We start from the raw sequence: 16,750 nt of genomic DNA on the forward strand, positions 1-16,750 counted from the left end.
AACAGTATCCTGCTGCCCACATGTAATTTGGCTTCATGAAATTGCTTGTAATTCAATATCAGAGAAGAAACCAAGCCCTTCTGTTTCTCACTGTAGATTCCTATTTCCAGGTCTTTGTCTGACCAAAGCCAACTATGACATAGGCTGACCTCCCTCTCTGTAAGAATAAAAATAACTTGGAAGATTATATGTGTAAGGGTTATGTGGCAGCACACACCATAACACTATTATGTATCACGTTCCCTCCATCATTCCTCTGAAGGTTGTGCTGTTTCTGTATCACTCCTGAGTGGGCTACTGGGGAAAATGGTGCTTCTTAACAGTGTTTTTCAATACACAGAGAAAGCCCAGGAGAGCTTTAAAATCTACCTTTGAACTTTTTTTTATCATTGCATTCCACTTCATAAATTCTCTCCTATAGCTGCACAATCTCCAAATAACACTGATAGGACAGAAGAAAATGTGAGACAGGGCAGTTTTACATTTGGCAATACAGACATGCATATCCACCCCAGGGACATTTGTAAACATACCTGTGAATAGAGTCTTATGGTCCCTGTACTGGTGGGAAAATATTGCTGTTCCAGCAGAGATACAAACTTTGTCCTCCCTGGACTTGTGCTGCAGGAGGCTTAGACAGAATCCCACAGGGTTCCCAAATAATCCTTGCTTCTGTAGGCTGGAGCAGTTCCCAGGCACTTACTGTTTAACCATTGCTGTACCTTATGGAGTACCCAAGCATAGTTCTCTTGCAACATAACATGGAAATGGACTGACTGACTTACTGATTTATGGTCAGTGAAGAAGTCAGGTCTGAAAAAGTCTCGAAAATATTCATGTCACCAGATCGTCCTCTGTCCCACAACAATTGGTGGTAATGCCTCCTCCTGTCAGTGCATTCCTGGTAGTGTGTCTCTACAATCTGTACTCTGGCACTACTGCTGAACAGAAAGCTCATATGGAACAACTCCCTGGAATTTCTTGTTGAAGGAAAGATGACTTAAAAGACAAGTCTATTCCCAAATCAGTCAAAGCATTCATGGATTAGGTAAAAGAACTTGTATTACTGACAGCAAAAAAAAAAACCCAAAACCCAAACATCTTCAGAAGCAGTGGTGTTATCAAAGCAGAAAGTCTTGCTACTGTGTGCGTAGTTTCAAATTTTAATAAAAGAGTATTTGATAAGGGATAAACAAAACAGCTGGGGAAAGGCTGAAATGTTTATAAAGTCAGAGTTTCATCTATAACATTGTATGCAAATATAGTCTCCTTAGTCCTGGAGGCATCCAGGGTACATGTGTCTGGTTACTAATCCACACTTGGCCAGTTTCTAATGGTTTTAGCCATACCTGGTGGTATCTTATGCCAAGCACAGAGACACAGACATGATCTGGGCACTTCAGCTTGCAGAACAATGGGAAAGAGGACCTGCTGTGTGTGCTCCTCTAATGCAGCTGTCCAGCTCCAGTGCCAATATTGGAAAACATAGCCTGGTTACAGGAAGACTCAGATGAATTCCCGTTGTCCAAAGAGCCTTGATTTTAGAGAGAAAAGAGGGACCATCTCTATCCTGGTCAAGTGCTGGCAGCTGCCTAATTAGATTTTCCAATTTGGCATGTGTCAAAGCATTCTAGATTGTTGATATTCGACCAGTTTAGCCCTACCCAACTCTAAAATATGGACATACAGCTTATACGTGAGCATGTCATACCTGACACCTTTTCTGTCAAGGTGCACTGCTTTGTAAAAGTAGTTTCCTCCACATTCTCTTAAGAAACATCTATTAGTGTTACTTTCCCCCACCAGTCATACTGAAGTAGAAACATACCATATGAACAACACACTACAAAGGTTTTCTGCATTGTACAAGTGTCTGTTACGTGTCGTATTTTGTCTCCATCCAGACATTTCATACTTAGTCATTTTCAGAAAAGCAAATTGAGAATGCAAAAAACTTTATTAGCATAAAAAGTACATAGTCAGTAATCAGTACTCAAATTCCTTCATGGCATCTGGCATGTTTTGATACATCTTTCTGTATCTGGTACAGCTGAAGGAAGACAGGCGTGTAAGGTGTCAGAAGTTTAAGGTTAGGAGGGCTAGTCCTTGGGGTTTTGTTTTGTGCCTTTTTTTAAGTTATGTAAACAACTCAGTGTGAAACCTGTACAAGCAGAATAAAAGTTAAATAAAACCCAAATTCAGCAATACAAAAAGCAATATAAAAAAGTATTCAGGTGCATGACATGCATCAGAAGAAAATGCAGAAGTACATGGCAAGTGAACATGTCTTAGAAGTTAGATCATACTGGAAACTCTCTGTAAATATCTGTATGGCTCAACGTGAAAAACATTATAAAATTACTTGGTTCCATAAGAGATCTATACAGATGCATCTGTTTTAACTTCATGAGACATGAATATATTAGGAAAAAAAGTGATTAAAAGGAATAAGGAAAGTTTACTCAAGTTTCACATTTCAAGCTGCCTATTTGATAGAGTAACTAGATAGAGGTAGATATCCAATATTAGTGGCCAAGCTATTCTAACAAGGCCTTTTAGCTGTTTTGTCAAGCTTTTACATTCAAAGCCAACGTGAAAAGGCTTCATAGATGAAGGATGTCTTTCAAAAAGGCAGCCAGAAAACCTGTATTGCTGATGGAAGTAGTTTCAATTATCCTGCTGAAAGTCAAGGGTATTTAAGAATGAAACATTTGCCAGACCACTGTGAGGACACCACTGATCAAGCACTAGAGCTCATGCAGTCATTTTAGCAAAAGTGACATTGATTTGTTCATTTCCTATGCCTATTTTAGAAGCTGAACCACTGCTACCTATTTGGTTCCTAACTAGTCAAAATAAGACTGCAGGGTCCCACGGCGGCGGATGTCGCACGTCCAGCAGTGGAAACCACCTCCCAGTGAATTGGCGTGGCGAATATTCACCTTAATCGTGGAAATGCCTGAAAGAAACATACGGTGCATACTTGAAAATTAAAACCTCAAATTCATGTGGCGAGCTCTGATTGGAACAGTAGATAATAGTTTATCAGATCATACGGCTAGATGTAAGTAGGGAAGGTATTTCCTACTTGTTTGTTAAGAATTTATTTTCCCAAATTCTAGGCGGAGAACAAACTAGGAACATAGCTGGCTTGTTTATTCCAGCAATACCCTTAGGTGTATACAGTGCCTGGAGCACAGCCAGTGTTTGATGTGTTATGATGCGCCAGTAATATAAAGATAAAATCAGTTTGTGCAGTGTGTGAAGAATTAGCTGAAATTCTGCTACAATATATGATCAGGGCACATTTGCATAAATCTGTGTATTTATGGCTCAGACACTGAATGTGCTCTTTCAAGTGCCTTTCAAGGACAGATGTATTCAAAGTAGATAGTTCTGAGTCCCTCTTTCTCTGAAAGCAAAAAGAGACTCTTACACTTAGTACCTAGGTTAAGCTTCCTCCCACTTCTTTTCAGCTCTGATGTTTCAGCTGTGGCTCAGCTTACACAAAGCCCTGACAGCTAGACTAGGATCAGAAGACTTCTCTGTTGCAAAGTTGGCCTTTTTGCTTCTTGGTACTTTCAGGATCAGCTCAGTGGAATCTATCACCCAGACCAGTAATAGTTTTTTCTCAGTAGACCCATCTCAGTCCTAGGAACTTACTGACTGCTGGAGTTTATTTAGAACTTACACAGACTGTCAAGTTCAAGTGCAAAAGATAAGCCATGATTAGCACTAGTTGCCTCATTTTTAAAGTACTTTCAATCATTTATAAATCCTCAACTCCTTGGTCATGTAGCAAATTAAAGCCATCTAAGACTGAGAAGTTAAGTGATTCACTAAAGGGTGTATAGTCAGTCTTTAAAAGCACCTTAAAACATTGAATAGCATGGTTCTCACCTGCAATCATCTCAGATTTAAGGGAAGCTTCAATAAGGGCACTCACACCCATGGCATCAAACCTTCTTCTAGGTTCACAGTTGCTATCTTCCACATTTGGATCATTTTCTCCTTCCCATAAATTTTCTCCCTTTTAAAGAGTCTTCTGCTACTGGGAAGTATTATCTTTTATTCTACAATGATCTCTTACTTCCCCTGACTTCTCATCTACCCACAAGTCTTCATTCTACCCCATCAACTTTTGCATCACCACATACTCATCCTTCAGCAATAGTCAGCTGTAGCATCAAGCAATCTGGCTACTCTCTTACTAACCAACTATGAGCCAGAAGTAGAACTACCTACATCTTTGCTCCCAGCACCATGGAAGCAGACAAATTAACTGCATGAGCACAGACTTTTAAGTCCATATTATTTGTCCTTGCAGCGAGCTGTGCATAATAGGACTTAGAGATTTTATGTCTAATAACATTTCTCCTGTCACTGCATATCTAAAGGAATTCCATGCTATCATGAGGTTATATCTCACAGGACTGAGATACTCCATAAATGAGCAGAAATACCTGGGTTAAGTGGTATTGACAGTTTAAAGTACAATGAGTTTGAAACTAGAAAAATCTGAAAGTATTTTGGCAATGAGGGATAGTAAGCTCAACATCACTGAGCAATATGTGCACCCAACCTCCCCAAGACAGATTTTGACCCTAAACTGAGCAGACAGTTTACATTAAAAAAGCTCATTCAAAAGCTTGCTAGCAATAACTTCAGTTGCTACTCATACCTTGATTTGCTGGAAGTGATAGGGGGCAGAAGCAGCCCATATTCATATGACTGAAGTATTCAGGAGAAAAATCACTGCATGATTCTTACTTACTAACCCAAAAGTTTGAATACCTTTTCCAGTGCTGTCTGCTTTGACTATTTTAAGTGAAACCTCCATTTACCCTGATGTGCATAGCTGGTATCATGATAATTTTATTTTAGGTATATGTACAAGTACATTAGGACATACCTAGCTTTTCAAACATCTTCTGAGTCGATGTCTCATTGGCATCCACCATCACACGTTTCTCATCCAGCATCAGGACATTCATGGAGAGCCATTTAGAAGACATCCACAGTGGGTGATCTAAACACATGAGAATCAACTTGGTATGTACCAATGTTGCCCCATATTAATACTTTTCAGAACACTCTTGGAATCCATAGAAAAGTGAATATACCATCTGGGATGAGTGGCACTGGAGGTTGGATCACAGTCCAGCCAGCCTTCTTGAAGAGCTCAATCTGAAAGAGCAATTTAATTACATTCTCAAGAGTGTATTTAGAGTATTAAGTCCTCCAACTTATGTCATTTTCTCAGGCTATTTCAATATGCATGACATCCCATTCCCTCAGTTCACTATTCTTGCCCTCATTCAAGTTTCATCTACAAACCCGATTTTCATACAAGCACCTTTTTAAAGCCTTTTTAAACTTTGCATACCAATAGCATTTATTTCTTTGCATACCTAGCATTTATATATGCTAGGTATACTAATATATGTTAAAGACAAAAAGTAGCACATGCAGTTTGGAGCCTGTTAAGTAAATATATTAGTAACAGCACAAACATATTAAAATCTTTATTTTCAGTATAGTTTCTTCCCATATGATTGTAAAATCCATTTATATGAATCACACAGGCATTTATAAAGCCCATCAGAAATAACACATGAAAATACCTTTCCATCATGCTTCATGAGAAACTTAATATGCAGGTTATTTAACAAAGGGAACAACGTAAAGGCATCCTAAGTAATAATTTGTGTCTCTAAGAACTACACAATTAAGTTAAAAATAAGAGGAGGATAATTTGGCTAAGGAGAATTGACTTTTCAACTTCGCTGTCTGAGTACTTGGAAGAGCTCTTCATTCAAGTGTTACCACGAGGCGGAGCTCTGATCCCAAACACTCAATAACCAGCCTGGCCCGCAAGGATTTTAAAGAAAAGCTCCCTTTCATCCGCACCATTCAAGAAAAGCTCCCTTTCATCCACACCATTCACACCACCCCCCACCGCTTCCTGGTCATCCAGAACTGCCAAGTCAGTTTTTATGAAAGCAAGCTGCATCTATCTTTTCTATCTGCACAGACTGCCATTTTCTGTGAAAAAAGTCCCAGCACGTGGGTTTAACACAGGAAGGCCAAGAACCTCCTCTTGCAAGTAAGATTACAAAAAAAAAGCAATGGAAAGGAAAAGGGGAGGGAAAAAACTATGATTGTTTTAAAAATTATATTCTCAGAATGGATATTAAAAGAGGCAGTAATTCAATTAGACCATTTGCATTGAAACCACTTGCTGAGAAGAGACTAACACTGCTTCCAAGAGCTGTGCACATGGCTCCGTAATCTCTGTGGCACACAGCTCTATCCCACAGACTCAGGATCAGCTCAGCTATTCCCATGTGGTTGTACAGCTCCTGAAGTCATGGGGATCCTCACAAAAATCCTCCAGCACTGCAGTACAGGTAACATGACTGTACCAGAGACGAGCTCTTACTATCTGGAAGGCTTTCTCTTCTGATTGTGCTCTTCAGCAATAGTAGCTTTTTCTCAAAGTGTAGTAGCAGGTTTTACATGTCTCTCCTTTTTCCTGCTCTGCAGGATGTATTTCTTGCTCAGTTATTCAAAGCTGAATGCCTGAGCCACTACCAGCTTTCTGCCATTGGCTCAAACAACACTAAAGGAGAGGCTTCCAAAATAGGAATGAGAAGGGAGATCACTCTGAGTAGCAGAAACCCTCATTTTCTCCTTGGATTCAATTAAAGTATTTAAGTAATGAAAGTGTTTGGAGAAGTAGTAGTATATCCTAGGGACTTGCTTTGATACATTATTACAAACTGGATTACTGCCATCATATTTAACCGTGGACAGAGAAAGAAACACAGCACATCCACTTACATTCACACTAAGAAAGCACAAAGAGCTGCAGCAGAAAACTGAGGAAGAAAAATGGTCATTGCACTGCTGAGAAAGTTCTGGAGTCAAGATCCAGATACATCTATAAGTTCCTGAACAACCGCCTGGGTTCTATTTCAATTCAATAATTTAATATTATTCAAGTGTATATAAAATAAACGTGTGGAAGAGTAATTACCCAGGAGGGAACTAATCCAGCTGAGTCCTTTTTAAACACTTTCTCCTCTTCTACAGTCTTACCTGGTGGCAGGGACGGTCTGGGTTAGAGAGCACAAGACCAGGTCCAATGATGTTAAAAGTGGCATCAATGTGCATAGGGTTAGGATCCTTAAAGGATATTATATGCACTCTGTAGTCTGGTGCAAGATGTCGCCTCATCCATTCAATACCCATATAGTTTGTAACCTGAAAACAGGACAAAGGAAGTTTCACTGGGCTAGACTATAAGCTGCATCCAAGTTTAGTTTGTCTAAGGTTTTACTTCATCAAATATTCAAAGCCAAAATAATAGAGAAGTTTGTGCCTTTAGCTAACCCCTTAGCTGGAAGACAGTCTTACCCCGTGTATCAAACATTCTATGAATAGCAATTTCTTCTGTCAGCACTCTTATTTTAATGCTGCTCAGGAATTTAAAAAGATACAAAGTATCAATCATTAAGCTAGACAGCAAAACCATTGAAAGAAAGCTTTGTTTACCTGGCTCCTTTGTACAAAGATATCTCTTCCAGCTCTAATGAAGTCAGCGGCATCAAAGCATGGCTCAAATTCAGTAGTTACAAATTTTCCCTGAGCAGCCAGTTTATGCCTGTCTTCAACAGAGTGGATTGGATAGTTCTAGTTGTAGAAAAAAGTAATAACAACTTTAGGTTGGAGAGGTTAAGGGAAAGTTTTTAAATTATTTGCTACTGAAGAGTATTTTGAAACTAAGAAATTATGTTAATATTGATAGCTATTATGTTCCTTGGAGGTGTTTTTATTTACTTGTTATAGAATAAAAAAGAAAACCTAAATGTGGATGTGTAAGGGAAAGGTTTTAAGCACATTCAAAACCAGCTGATAAGAGACAACAGTTATACCAAGAAATTAATTGCTCTTCAGAACCCCTGTCTTGATAATATTCTGGCTTCTGGATCTGAAGTATTCATTACCAGTGGAGTTTAACTATCAGTCCAACATATCACTGCACAGAGACAGCAATACTGATATTGCTATTCCTAAGAAAAGTGTGCTCCCTGCTTTCCCACATTTTTAAAATGGAACAGTACTTCAAACTAGAAGTTTGAAGGTAGATCTTCATTATTTCAAATAATTTTAAAATGAAACAAGGCAATTAAGAACAAGTGGGGTGTAAAACCCAGCACAAATAAAAAAATCCCAACTAAGTGGTTTCTGTGCTTTAGAACAGGCTCTGGAAGTTTTCTGACAGATTACTCTAAGGTAATTTTTTTTTTTAACAAAGACTTCTCTGTATCATTGATGTCACTGTTCCCAGAAAAAGTCATAATCATTCCACAACTAGTTTACTGCATTTATTGTAAATGCTATTACCAAGGTCCCAATGCATTTGGGGACTTATAGGAAACTACCAAAATTGTCCAAGTAAAAATTATTAGAAAAAGATTAAGATACTATTCACTTAAAATTTTTCATGGTAAATACTCACGGTTTTGATCCTCCACTATTTTATGTAACTTTCAAAATACTCATCTTCATGCAAAACAAGTATTATGAGCTGGATTTTTTCTGTGACAAAATATGTATTCTTTACCACTTTCCTGCACTCAGGATATATGGACATTCTCAGGGAATCTTAATTCTTTAAAGTAGTCTCTGTGATGTGTTTTTAGCATTCCTTCCTCCTTAGTAATGCTCAGTTACAGCCCGTAACCAAAACAATTCAAAGCAGAAGAATTCAATAGACACAACTTCCTGTTCCTTATTCCCTAACTGCACACACTTCGTTTCATCTGGAAAGGCTACAGCATGTTTGCAAACACTAGAAAAAAACCCACAAATCTCCAGAGTTGTACCATTCCCCTCCTCCAGTATTGTGAAACCTCAGGTTGAAATTATCAACAAAATTCTGTGTAATGAGAACTGAAGTTCTAAAGGAAAATTAGAGCAGTACCTGATCATAGAGTTCATCTGCCATTGTGGGTTTAGGGGCAGTTGTCCACTTAGCACCACTGTTGAAATAATCTTTGATTAGTCGTCTATATGCCCTGTACTCAAAGAACCGAGCACGCCAAGCCATTGGTGCTTCAATAATTTCATTTCCCACCACTAACAGGATGTCTCTTGGCATGGCAGCATACATACCTGAAAGGGAAATGGCCATTAACTCATGAGAAAATTATGCTTTTCTCAGCTCTTTCAGCTTATTCATTTTTTACCCTCCTTTTTACCATTACTTCTACTTCTATGGCAAAAATCATCATTAGCAAAGTCAGGAAACCAGCACATAATATTGGGTGCTTACTTTCTTCAGTAATTTTTCAAAGTGACATTTTTTTGTTCAAAATACATGCAACTTTTGCCACAAAGCCTCACTCACAACAAATTCACAGCCAGAAGAAAGCCATCCGCCATCAAGCTTCCACTGTGTAATTTGGTTAATGAAAATTAACTGGACAAATGCTTATGATTTACCCAGATGACTTTAAAAGGTGATGATGGGTAGCAAATTTTCCAAGTGAACATCATTTCTTTATATACAATCGTTTTAAAAAGTAGTAGTACCAAAGAGGAATTTGATGGAACACAGAACCTGTGCAGGAAGTACTCCCATTACACTTTTCATTAACATTATCTGTTCCCTAATTAATTTTAATTCCCCTAGAACAACTTAACAACACATTTGATGTAAAAGGAGCCTGAGGACTACACTTGGAAAGCTGAGCATGAGCCAGTGTGCTCTCACTGCAGACAATAAAAGCCATATGGTGCTACACATGGAGGAATGTGGACAGCAGGTAGAGACATTCAGATTTCCTTGATACTAGCAAGGATGTCCCTGAAAAAAAACTGTTGCCTCCAACTATTTTGGCCTCTATAGTTTAAGATGGATCCAACCCTAGGATCCAATGAAGAGCTGTCATGACAGCAGGAGGCCTTATAGCATTTGACCTGTCATGTGGCAAGTAGGGGACAAAGCAGTAACAGTTTACAGCTACTTTGAGGGCCATTAAACGTGACAGATGAACACTTCTTGGCAGTGGCAGTGACAACATAGAAAGGGAATCTGGCAACAGATGCTGGTGGGGGAGTTCAGGTTAGTTATCAGGCAAACTTCTGCCATCTGGAAATCCCTGCAGCACTGAAGCAGGTCAGCAAACCAGGAGGCAGAATCTCCATCCCTGAAGATCTTTCAAGTCATAGCTACACAAAGCCATCGCTGACCTCACTTAATGCTGGCAACAATCCTGTTCCTAGCAAGAAGGCAGACTAGATGAAAACCAAAATGTCTCAGGCAAGGGCTAAACAGATAAGACCTTCAACAATGGAAGAATATTTACCTGTAGACTCAAAATCAGGTGTTTTATACTTCACAGACCAGTCAATTGGATCAGGCCTCTTGACAATAACACCTTCTCCTTTCAAAATATTGCACATCTCTTCAATTTCAGCAATAGCTTTTTTTAAATGGTCTTTGGGGAAACTCTGGCCTCCAAATTTCTGATAAAATCCCCAATACTTCTCATACGTGTTGGCCTAAAACAAAAGGACATGTAAGTGACAAAGAATAAGCATCAGTTATTTTGGAGTGAAATAGATGCCCAAGACACAATTCTTACTGTTCAAATTTTCTTGCTCTTAACCCTAACACATTGGAGTGTGCCTTACATCCGATTCTTGCAATATTTTGAAGAGTTCCTAAGAATTGTTCATGTCCTGCTGATTCTTTTAAAATAAAAGGAGAGGAGGGGGCAGGGGAAAAAAAAAAAAAAAGGAAGGGAGAAGTGTCAATATTTCGTAAATTCTCAATTATTGCCTGGTTGAGAATCCTTCTCCTAGCCCTCTGCCATCTTTATTTTTTACCTTTGCAACTTCTATTTTTCTACTTATACACACCATCAGCAAGGTTTGTGTGTGGTTGTGTCCAGTCACTAAACTTATGTAAGTGCAGGTGTCAGACTAGTTGTGAGGGGCTGATGTGTTCACAAATACAGTGACAAAGTATGAGCTGTGTGTGCTGAGCAGGCTCATTGAGCCAGCAGATTGCTTCAATGCTGCTAATGGACTGCACATGCAGCATGATACCCCAGAAAAAAAGTCCTCTGAGGAACAGCAGGAAAAAAGGGAAACCCATTCTGGAATATGAAGAAGTGAGTACACATTTGATTTCCACCTGCAAGTTTAGTCTGACTTTTAGACAGGATTTTCAGGACATTTCATTTCCTCGTCCACTTCCTCTGTTTTTGGATATAGATGGATCAGTAAGTTAAGCTACTTGTTTCTATTGATAGGAAAACTATTCTAAATAGTGTAATAAATATTTCTTCCTCTCTTTATCCATATCCCTACAGAAAGTCTTATTATTAAACCACAGATGAAAACCAAGAGACTACGTTACACTTCAGTTAGTATTTAGTGACTAGTATTGCCAAGTGGCCATGAAAGATTTGGTCCTTATCACAGCACACCTGTACAAACACACCAAGCATGACAAACACTATAGACTCTGCTATTAAATAAGGCCTTACAGATATGTTTTTATATTAAACCAACCTTGAGTTCATCTCCAAAATGCAAACATCTGTAGTTGCCTTGTTAAAACCTCCCTTCAGTACTGTCACAATGGTGACATCAAGAATTCTAAAGCCATCCCAAGTACAGGTAACATGCCTTGTTGGCTAGAAGGGGCCATACTTCAGGTACAGCAGCAGTCTAGAAGATGCCAAAGATACTAAATTCACCTGTCAGGGTTGGATTAAAGCAAATACAACATTTACAGGCCTAAATCCTCTGCTGAAAGCCTGTGATAGTCTTCTCAAATTAAAAACAAATTCAAAATAATGTCCTAGTTCTCATGGGTAAGAAAATCCAGACATACAATCAAAACAAATGATGCTGCTTCAGTTCAATGTATCCAATGTTCCTCTATCACGTCAGTGTTAGCAGAGATGCAAGTGCAAGGAGCCCTTCTGGAATGACAGCAGGAGTCAGGAACAGGTAAGCAAGTGGTGAGGCCTTCTTTTTACCAGAGTCCATCCCATCCAAGCAGCATGAAGGACAGCATCGGGGTGCAGAAGAACCTGCTCCTCCAAACATGAGGTTCTCTCCTGACACTGCAGTCCTGATACCTCCCAGAGAGTGATGTTCTCAACAAAAACCATGCAATAAAGTTCCTTTTGTGTTAGCACTGTCAGTGCTAACCTGCCTGAGCAGGCAGGGCCATTCATCTGAAGGTATGCCTGTTCCCCTTTAACAATTGAGGCTATCCACTCTATTCTCTACTATTTCTGGATATTTGCCCTCATGTTACACAAGTGAGAGAGAAGAAAGAAGATTCAACCTTAACATTTACACAGAGAGCCCCAGAATGGGCATCCTGCTCCTCCAATACTGAAGCTTCTTCCCATCCCTCCTGAAGGAATTTATTCTTTTTCTATAAGTGAGGTCTTGGGTAAATTGATCACCTCAAACTTGCCAGCTGGTCAGAAGTCACATGGAGATCACGTGAAGTGCTTAGCATTCCTATGGAAACATGTTCTGCTAATGAGATAAATTTGTCCTATGAAGTGAAGCAAGCTATTTTCAGAGCCAGCCATGATGTATGTGAATATCATCATCCCCAAGAGGTGCAGCTCCTCTCTTTATGTGTGTCTTCCAGTACTGATTTTTTTCAAACCTGAGAAACCATACAATGGCATAATCTTGAGATTACAACAGAGTAACACCACTCATATTCCCTACATTCTGAATATCTGGGAAAAGGGTGTATGGCTGGGACATGTATTCCATACCAAATCAGGGTTGAGATTTCAGGCCCCTTTGATTATATACATACAAGTCAGTTCAGGCTCTTCAAAAGGTACCATGGCCAGGACATAGAAAAGGAACTGAGAGTACCTGAGACACTGCAGCAACATTTGAAACAAACTCACTCTTTTTAGAGAGCAATTTAAGCAATGCTGTGAGGAAAGATTGTCTATAAGAAACAGAATTGTTCCCAAGAGTTGCTATATATTTTAAACATTTTTTTTGTGGAAAATAATTAACATTATCAAGATGTACCTTAAAACTAGTAATGACAGTTATTAAATTAAGAGCATTGAAACAGAAATTCAAATCAGAAGTCTTTTTGTCTAATTCAGTGGTAAACACACTCCCATATTCTCACTCAAGATATAGTGACCTGTATTAATAATACCTCTTCACCAAAAATGCATCATTATTCACAAAATATACTGAAAAGCATTGAGTACAAAGCTATAAAGTTCAACTGCTTCACTAAGTGTTAACTGCTTCAGAAAACTTCAGAAGTCTCAATTGTGAGATTTTTCACTAAAGTGCTATTTCAAAAAAGGACATCTTCCTAATTAATGCAGTTGTTCACCTCCTTGTTAAGATTCCCTATGTTTCCAAATAGTGTATTTACCTCTACATAACCTACATAGACCATTTCAAACCCTGAAAAGGATATGCAATAGTGTCACCTCATTGATATTCATCAGATATGCAGGGCTCTCTATTCAATTCCTTCCTTCCTCCTTCTTATGCCGAGCACAGCAGTCTCACATCACAGCAAAAGGATTTGTGTATACCAAAACCATGTCCCAAAGTACAAGAATGCTGAATGCAGACATGCTTCCTGCATTTAAATATTTGGTAAATAAACCTGCATACAATCTTAAAACTGAACCTCAACACAAGCATTCACCAAACTCTTATGATTTGAGATATATTCTTTAAAGTGTCTCAGGTCCAAAGCTTCAAATTTTCCTTATGAGAATCAAATTCATTAGTTTCAAACTGCAGTTTTTATAACCAGTGACCCTCATGCATACTTGGCAGATGGCATGTGAAACACATGAACCCTACTATTGCTACTCAGAGGGGCAGGAACAGGGATTTCTGGCTATGGTATTACACTGGAGCAACACACACATACACACCTTATCTTTCAGCCATATGGAGATTTGAACAATAATTCATCTGTTAATTAATAGTAATAGTCAAGGAAGGACCGAACTACTGTTTGAATTTCTCAGCAACATCCCCCAGGTAGTTACTGCTGCAGTTTCTACAGCAAAATTTACGACAAAAGCAGAGAAAATTAGAGGAAACTACATCTCAGCTGGCATGGTCTGTTCCCAGTACCTGCTGTGGGCTTGGCAGTTGACATGAAGCAAAGCTAAAGCATGCTTTAACCCAAGGTTAAGGTATTGGAATTGCAGAGGTAATCCTGTCCTTTGACATTCCTCATTGAGCTTTTGATATCACACGTATGAGAAAGTGAAGTTCTGATCTCATATGAGTAGTTATAGCCTAATAGGCAGTAAAACCTGTATAGCATGTCACACTTCAGCAAGTTAGACACTTGAACTATTTTTTCTGGCACTAAAGCAAGCCCTTGGCCCCTACTCAAGAACAGAATTTTGCTTCACTGAATGTCACAATGTAAAAAAGTTAGACATTTTTTTCCTTACTCCTCCTGTGCATTCATTATGTCAGTCTTCTATAGATGCATATACATACACTCGTATATTAGAAATGCCAACACTTGTTCACTTCTTTCTCTGAAGCTGATAGAATGTCTTTGGAGTGTCTGAAAGAGGATGCCAGAGATTGGTAACTGAGCTGCAGCTTTCAAGGAGTAAATAAAAGTCATAATGAAGTCAGTAGTGAAGCTTTCATTGTGCTCACTGGCACAAGATGTCATCTCAAATGTCCCAGTGTAAGTCAAATGATTACTCTGCTGTCTGGGCATTAGAACTAACAAGCTGAAGAAATTCATTCACACTCCTTCAACCAGTTCTGCCCAGAATCATAGCCCAGATTCTAAAAAAAAAAAAAAAAAAAAAAAAAAAAAAAAAAAAAAAAAAAAGAAATACAAACATAAAAAGAGCTAAGAGAAGTCTTCTCCACTAGTACATCTCAAACTTCTCCAAGATGACCATTTCCAGCACTTTAAATATATTTTCGGTATCTTTGTTTGCCATTGGCAGAAATATTATCCCAGCTCATTTTGCTGTGATAGCCATGGATTACATGCTTCCCTGGAGAGAGTGCTGTACTGTAACAATGAAAGAGAATGATTCAAGAGCATCCCACAAATGCAGGTAACACACATATACAGCAACTTTTAAGTCCAGGTAAAGTATTCAAAAATCTGAAGCAAGCCCATTGTTTGAGTGTTACTGTTTAAAATACATGATTTCAGAGAGCACAGAAACACAGATTTATTTAGTTTGCTGTTTCAGTTTTAGGCACAGAAAAAATCTTGAAAAACAGAAGAGTATGTATTTCCACACAATATTGGCTGTAGCACACAGGAGTTGCAGTGAGCTACTTCAGAGCTATTTAATACAGTAGTCCCACTAGTCCACAGCTATAGACTTTGATTTTTCTCAGACTATTAAGTAGAAAATTACACTTTTTTTTTAAAGTGGTAACCCTACTTAGTTTCAAGCCAAATTAAAGTTTTATTACCTCAAAAGCTAGTGTGTATACTTTGATAGCATCAGATCTATATAACTAGAGCAAATTGCACATATTAGAGATTCTCTCTATTAGTGACTTCGGTTAAAACAGCTCATTCAGTTAAAAGTGAAAAGAAAAAGCACATCCCTCACCAACATGGCTATACTGTAAAGTTTCACAGATATAAACAACTACTTTGAAAGAAGAATCCTCAAGAGTGAACATCATACCTTGTACACTTAAGCAAATTGTATGTATAAAACCCACATCATTTTCTATTTAAGTGTATTTTTTTTTTATTGCTTACCTTAACTTCCACAGAAAAAGGTGGGACACAAGCATTTTCAGCTCTTCCCACAATGACCTCTTCCAGTGGGTCCCATTCATTGTATGAGCAAACAAGACAGTCTTTAGGCACAGGGCTGGTAGCCTTGTCATCGGCAGCACAGGTGTTCTGGGAGGCCGTGGCTGCCTGGGTGCTCTGGAAAGTTCGCTGCACCCATCCTGTAAAGACTCTTTGTAGCTTAAAATAAAAACGAGAATAAAAATTATACTTCCCTTACAAAAGGCAAAAAGTGATGGTTCAGCCCACAAGTGCCTTAACACTGTAATCCCAAAGGAACATACCCTATTTGGAGCATTAACAGAAGCACAGCTTGTTACAGCCGCTCTAACTTATTCACAGCCTACTAGACGCTTCAAGGACATTTTGCCTTTTAAAACGCACTCAGTTTAGAAGGGTAATGACACAGAAGCACAGCTCTGACAGTGGCGACTGGAGTCACTGAACTCTGCGCTGCTGAGCCGGGTGGATGCTGGGCGAGCCTCAGTCAGAGGAGCCCGCAGCCGTCCCGCACCCTCTTGCCACCACTCGGAGCGCCCCGACTAAGTGGCCACACAGGACCCCGTCCCCCCGGGGCATCCTCAACCCCACCAGCCCCCAGCGCGGCGGCACCAACCCGTGAGCCGATGTAATGCGCCGCTTCGGCTCCGCGGCTTCCCCCGCGCAAGCACCGCACTCGCAGCATCTCTGCTGGCAGGACAGCGCAGGACAGGACAGCTCAGCTTAGCTTAGTGTAGCTTAGTTTAGTTTAGCTTAGCTTAGTTTAGCTTAGCTTAGTTTAGCTTAGCTTAGCTTAGCTTAGTTTAGTTTAGCTTAGCTCGGCTCGGCTCCGCGCCCACCCTCAGGACTGAACCCCGCGCCGCCCGCCGCCTTTATGGGGCCCGTCCACCCCGCCCGGGG

General features: G+C 39.4%; 1 protein-coding gene across 1 annotated transcript; it reads right to left on the minus strand.

Annotated features, from left to right (window-relative positions):
• Positions 1 to 1,938: 1,938 nt before the first annotated feature.
• On the minus strand, positions 1,939 to 16,599 carry GATM (glycine amidinotransferase). Its single transcript, XM_018069708.1, has 9 exons — positions 16,467 to 16,599; positions 15,815 to 16,030; positions 10,377 to 10,572; positions 8,990 to 9,180; positions 7,558 to 7,695; positions 7,102 to 7,266; positions 5,124 to 5,187; positions 4,913 to 5,029; positions 1,939 to 2,959 (listed from the first exon to the last, which is right to left on the minus strand). Exons 1-9 carry the CDS (start codon positions 16,533 to 16,535, stop codon positions 2,847 to 2,849), a joined length of 1,269 nt encoding a protein of 422 aa, XP_017925197.1. The 5' UTR covers positions 16,536 to 16,599; the 3' UTR covers positions 1,939 to 2,846.
• Between the last annotated feature and the right edge of the window lie 151 nt (positions 16,600 to 16,750).

Source organism: Manacus vitellinus, unplaced genomic scaffold (assembly GCF_001715985.3).
Source record: "Manacus vitellinus isolate BGI_N305 unplaced genomic scaffold, ASM171598v3 scaffold_16_pilon, whole genome shotgun sequence".
Taxonomy (NCBI): Eukaryota; Metazoa; Chordata; class Aves; order Passeriformes; family Pipridae; genus Manacus; species Manacus vitellinus.